At 39.3% G+C, this 6,569-nt stretch overlaps 1 protein-coding gene across 1 annotated transcript; it reads left to right on the top strand.

The window, feature by feature from the left end:
* The first annotated feature begins 997 nt into the window (after window positions 1–997).
* Window positions 998–1,930, top strand: LOC108947471 (uncharacterized). The gene has a single exon (XM_070184236.1). The coding sequence runs from the start codon at window positions 998–1,000 to the stop codon at window positions 1,928–1,930; it is 933 nt and encodes a 310-aa protein (XP_070040337.1).
* The last annotated feature ends 4,639 nt before the right edge of the window (window positions 1,931–6,569 follow it).

The raw sequence follows: 6,569 nt of genomic DNA, 5'->3' as shown, positions 1-6,569 counted from the left end.
TTGGCACGTGAACTTTCCGTGCAGCTGTGATATGAAAAATGGGCACGAGGTGCGGGGGAAATATTATAATTTAATTATGGACACGAAGTGCCGAGGAAATATGAAAATGGGTTGAGAACCGTGTTTACGAAAAATATGAAAATGGGCTTAGACCCGTATTTTTATGATTATGAAATGAGGTGTCACATGGTGATTATTAATTGAAAGAATTATATTCAAAATATTTATTTCGAAGGATTTGTATTCAAAAAGAATTATATGAAAGAATTTTATATTCGAAAGATGTTTATTTGAGGAAATTATATTTGAAAAAAAACTTTTATTCGTAAGAATTATATGCGAAAGATAATTAATTGAAGAACTTAATTTAACTGGGTGTAATTGTATTTATCAATTGTTGGGTGATATTAATGGTGATTTTATTGTCTTACTGTGCATATCACTGATTGTTTTATGTTGCCCTTATTGTTATTTGTTTCCTATTATTTTGTATATTATATTGCACAGGTTATTAGACTAGTGAGTGTCTTGACTGTACCTAGTCTCTACTCCATTGAGGTTAGTCTTGATACTTACTGGGTACCGATCGTGGTGTACTCATACTACACTTCTACACATTTTTGTGCAGAGCCAGGTATTGGAAATATCGGACTTGGGCAGAGTTTAAGCGGGATCAAAAGAATTCAAGGTAGAGTTTCTTGGTCGTCGCAGTCCCTTGGAATCTTTTCATTTCATTGTACTGTTAATTTTTAATCAAACAGTATTGTATATTTGGTCCTCTTGATCATCCCATATATTCAGTTATAGTTCGTGACTCAATACTACTAGTCTTGGAAGGTTATATGTTCATATTTGTTGCGATGTTAGTTTTGATTACTTATTCATAAAAAAAAATAGAAATAAAAAAAACTCCAAAAATGTAATTGAAATTGGCTTACCTAAAAAAAACGGCCGCTGCTCTCTCTCTCTCTCGCGATTTCAGTGAACTAGGGCAGCCATGGCTGCTGCGATCTCTCCCCAGCCTTTGGCTGTGGGAGAGGCAATCCAAAACCTTAATGAAACACTCCCTAACACTAATCCAAAACAATCCTACGCTACCCAGCTTCATCCAAAACATTCTGCCGCAGTTTTGTCCAAAGTCGAGTTGTTTCCTGTTAAGCTCGTTCATGGAGAATCAACGATAGTATTTTCTATGGAGGAGTTTAATCAATTAACAAGGGAAGAAGGAGTGAATCAAGCAGTTGTAGTGAAGTTTTCATATGGAAAACCTGAGTTACAGGAGATTCGAAAGAATTTTCCATCGCAATTTGATGTGCAAGGTCGCGGCAATGTCGGACAGCTTGAATATCGTCACCTGCTGGTTAGATTCGATCTTTATAATGACTATGTTCAGTTTCTATCAAGGTCGACTGGATATCGTAAATCCAAAGGTGATGGATACTTTTTCAGAACTTTTTCATGGACGTTAGGATTCAATCCAAAAGAGGAAACGTCCATGGCAGTTGTGTGGATCTCTTTTCTAGGTTTGCCGCCTAATTGTTTTGGGAATAGGTCGTTAATGTCTATTGCTTCAGTTGTGGGTAAAGATATTGCTGTGGACAAGGCAACACAAGAAAGAACTAGACCTAGTGCAACGAGGGTGAAGGTTATACTTTATCTTTTGGACAAACATCCCAAAAAGGTTAAGCTACTAGTTGTGGATAGAATTTCGGTTAAAACTATCGTGCATTACCAGGAGGTGATGTATGATAATCTTCCTAAATATTGCACTTATTGCAAGCATCAAGGACATGATGAAAAAGTTTGTCGAGTGATGAAGGAACAAGCAGGAAAGGAGGTGATGGCAGAGGAAGTAACAGTGGCAACATCTCAAGGTGATCATGATTTGGTCGAGGTAGATGGTCCAGTTATTGAAAAACTACAAAGGTGATGCTAGGGAATATCTTAATGCAAAAAGAGTTGGCCAACTAATGGTGCTAAATTCAGCAGATAACAGAAACATTGGGCAGCAGCAGATTTTCAACAATTCTGGGATCTCAAAGAATGTTGCTATTGTTCCTGTCGATCGTGCCTTAGCTAGGATGTCTCAAGCTATGGCTATAGAAATAGGAAATAGGGTGTTGAAAGATCCAGGGAATGGCAGTGATATAGTGACAGTAGGAGGAGGTGATCGACCTATTACTGCTATAAGTGAACAAGATGATAATGCAGCAGGTTACAAAGCTATTTTGTGAATGATGAGGGGCATGAACATGTAGGTGTTGAGGCTTTGGAGTGGGCAGATGCTACAACTTCAAAGGCTGTGAATATGGAAAATTCAGCTGGAATTGTGCAAGCTAATACTGGGGCTTGGAAACCTACTGTTGCTTTGAAACCTACTATTGATCGAGCAACAATTGATCCTAAGGTTAAAAGTGCTGGGCAGTTGGGGGTAGCTGCTACACAAAATTCTGAAGTTCAAGGTGTGCAAAATGCAAAAGCTGGGGAAGGTAATGTACAACAGTTTGCACATGAGAAGGAGAAGGTATCAGTTGTGCGGGAGAAACGACCTACTGTTGCACCTGATGAACTAATTGAAAAGCCATCAGGTCTTAAGGATACAATTGTGCATGTGGAGGGGCAGCTACTTAATACTCCAAGGCAATCTGCTACAACTCCAATCAAATCAGATACAAAGAGTAACAACTGGACAGTGGTGAATAAATCACCTAGCAAGAAGAAAACTCCAAGTCTTCAAAATCAGATTGTACCATCAAAAGTCATTGGAGTTTCGAACTCTTTTGATGCTTTGGTGAATGAGGGTGAGCATTCTACGAAGGAGGCTAAAAGTAAGGAGCAACAGACGATGACGAGTCACGATCAGTAGCTGGAAAAACCAGCTCTACAGGTAGTGAAAAGCAGCAGAAAAATGCAAAGGACATAGGTGCTCGACTTGAGATCGCAACTGTTGATAATCACACTGGTGAGGCCAGTCAAATACCTGCTGCAGCTACAACAACACTGCATATTTCCAATCCGGAGCTAGCTAAAAAGGTAAAGGATGCCCAGGCAGCTATGATGATGAACACAACTCCAAAAAATAGGCAACCACAATCCCCAGGCAGTAGCAAACAACAGCAACTTTCCAAGAACACAGGTGGTCGACAAATTGTTTCGAAGGACATAGTTCCTATTGATGCGCAAAAGGTCGAGGCACACAGTTCTAATACTCCTACACTGCATTTTTCCAACCCTCGCGTGGAAAAAATCATCAAAGAGGCCCAGAATGCAATGATGATGAATACTAATATGGTTAAACAACTAATGGTCACTTTGAACACCTCGGTTTTTGAAGTACCATCACAATCTTTGGAGTCCTGTGGTGAATATGGAGGTGAACCAGGGCAGTTGATGCTGTCCTCTGGAAATAACAACAAAGTTACACAGGCAAATGTGAGGGGGATGGTTATCAAATCTAAGCTCTGGGCAGACCAACGGGAGGATGATGATGAAGAGGACTGGGGTGATGAGTATGCTGGGAACTCGACTGAGGAAGATGATCAAGATAATGAAGATGAGGGTGTGCTTTCCGTTGGCTCACCATCTTTGCCAAAAATTGGCAGCTCTGCGATGGTAAGTCCCAGCAGCAAACTTAATGCAGAAGCACCAGTATTTGTGCCTAAAACTGGACAGCAACATATAGGAACAAGCACAACAAGTGCTTTTCTGTTGAAAAATGCAGCACCAATTAGGCATGGGCAGCAGCAGAGTATTACAATCACACCAGCTGCTACCTTTGTGGAGGATCAATATGCAGCAATACCATCAGTTATTGAACAGCAGCAGTAAATTGCAAACTTGGCAGATGTTGTAATATCAACTTCAAACGCTGAACAACAGCAACAGGAATTAGCAGCAGCACTATCGAGTACTGGACAACAGCAACAAAATGCAACCATGTCAGCTGCTTTATTATTGCCTTCAAAGGCTGGAAAGCAGTAGCAGGAGTTAATGCACCACTGATCACTTTGGAGGACAAAATATTACTAGACGCGATGGTAAGTTCCAAACCTGTAAACTCGCTAAACCTTTCTGCTTTTAGTACTGGTCGTGTGGGTAAGAACAGGAACAAGATACAAGGCATAGAATTACAACAAAACAATTCAACTTTGGCAATACGCACGATGGGAATGTCTTGATGAAACAGGGTCTTGATCAAAGCTTGCCACTTCCAATGAACGTTGGAAGGGATGTTTATGAGGATGGAGAGGAAGATGCAATATTGCAACAATGCCGGGCAGAGGCAGCCAAAAAGGTGATTTATCACCTATGCATATTGGACAAAGTAAGAAGACCCATACAAGGAAGAAGAGTTGGGACGGCAAGTTGAATGAGGAAGTAAACGTTAGGCGACTTCCAATGAGAGTTGCAAAACAAAAACAAGTAGCCCCAACTACATCTACGAGATCTAATAGTTCAAAAGAGAAGTCATGAATTTTGAAGACATTTTGAAGAGTTGTGGAGAAGATGAAAAGGAATTACAATTTGAAGAAGTTACAAGTTTGGGTAAGAAGGGACAAGACTTTAATTCATACTACATTTTATTCTATCACTTTATTAGTATAGTCATTTGTAATATCATCAGAGAGTATGTTATAAACTCTATGATGATCATATAATATTTGGTGCTTTCTAGTTCTTACTTTTTACATGCATGCTAGTAGGCGAGGCTATTTTATGCCTCAATAGGATTAGTAAGGTAAGGTTTAGCTCACTGTGTGTTGCTTTAGTCCTATGCCTTTGGAAAGATATCCAAATGGCTATGAGATTATATGCCCTCGTGAGACTTTGTCGGCAGCTACACCATGATCCTCTACATGAGGCTGCCATCATAAGGCAATGAGAGGCGCAGAGGAGTGACTATATAGCCAAGGCATATAGGCAATACTACTGGTGCTATTGTCCCCCTTGTTTTGTACTTTTCATATGTGGTTTCTTTTTTTCTTTTCTTTTATTATTATTAATAAAATAGCTACTAGGCATGCCTAGTAGTATAATTTGTCTTAAAAGAAAATCGGCGTACCTAGTCTTAGAGACTAGGTGCCATCACAACGCATGTGGTGGGATTTTGGGTTGTGACAATGATCTTCAACTCAAGTATAGAATTCAATATCTCAAAGATAACGGTCATAGAGTTCTATTTGTGATTAAGTATAATGATGACCAAATTTAGCACATCAATAATTTCAACAAAAGTCAGTAAAATTTTAATCAAGTTATAATAAGCTAAATCATGATTTCTAGCATTTAACTTCATATTCATCTTAATCTATAAATCAAGTAAAACGCGAAACAAGGAGGTCACTTAATCTTACAAGGCACAAATAATGGTATAATCTATCCCCAAGTATGATTATCCCCGACACATGCATATACGCTCGTCACCTCATATATGCATCACCCTCGCATGTAGCAAACAATATTAATTAGTAGGAAAATTTCCTCCAACATTCTTAGGCAAGACACTTACTTCAAACAAGTCGATACACTAGAAGCGCCATCCCGCTCAAATCGACCTCTTAACGGCTCGAAACTAGCCAAAAACAACTCAAAATCATCAAATAATTCCATAGGAAGCAAACCTAAACAATAAAGAATGAATCTTAAATCAATAATTCAAAGTCAACCAAAAGGTCAAACACGGGCTCGCACCTCGGAACCCGACAAACTCACAAATTCTGTCAACCCATTTAATTACGAGTCTAACCATAATAATTTCACTCAATTCCAACTCTGAATCGATGTTCAAAACTAAAAATCCACTTTAGGAAAGTTTAGACAAAACCCTCAATTTTCACTTTAAAGTTCATAATCCAAATGCCAAAATCGAAGATAGATTCATGAAATATAATCAAACTCGAGTAGAAAATACTTATCCCAGTCCATGTAGTGAAATAACATAAAGTCCGAAAATAGAGTACTTATAATCACTGAACCGAAATACTCATCGTGATCGCGGGAATACCTTCGCGACCGCGAAGAACATGAACACTACCGCAGCCAAAATACTCTTATGTTCGCGATACTAGCCACGCGAATGACCACAAACTCTAAAGCCTCGCGAACACAACCTATCTTATGCGAACGCTTGAAGAATTCTCCAACTCCCACTTGGCCAGTATCAACACTACGCGACCGTGATTCTTCATTCGCGAACACGATGCTCAAGACCCCATAACTTATGCGAACTCATTCTATATCTCGCGAACGCGAAGCAAAAAATTCCTAGCTCTAGACTTTACCTTATGCGATCATGTCTGCATCTTCGTGATCGCAAAGAATAATTGAGGCATCAAAAACCAACAATGAAATCATGAAGAAAAATGGTTTGAAACACGTCTGCAACTGCCCCGAGCCACTCGGGACCCCGTCCGAACATTCCAACAAGTTTCAAAACATAACACGGACCTACTCAAGGCCTCAAATCACATATAACTACATCAAAACTACGAATTGCACCTCATCGAACTTAATAAACTTTTGAACTTTCAACTTTCAAAACTCGTGTTGAACCATGTCAAATCAACCTG

Source organism: Nicotiana tomentosiformis, chromosome 8 (assembly GCF_000390325.3).
Source record: "Nicotiana tomentosiformis chromosome 8, ASM39032v3, whole genome shotgun sequence".
Taxonomy (NCBI): Eukaryota; Viridiplantae; Streptophyta; class Magnoliopsida; order Solanales; family Solanaceae; genus Nicotiana; species Nicotiana tomentosiformis.
The sequence above is the reverse complement of the archived record's forward strand: the minus strand, read 5'-3'. Positions and strand labels throughout refer to the sequence as shown.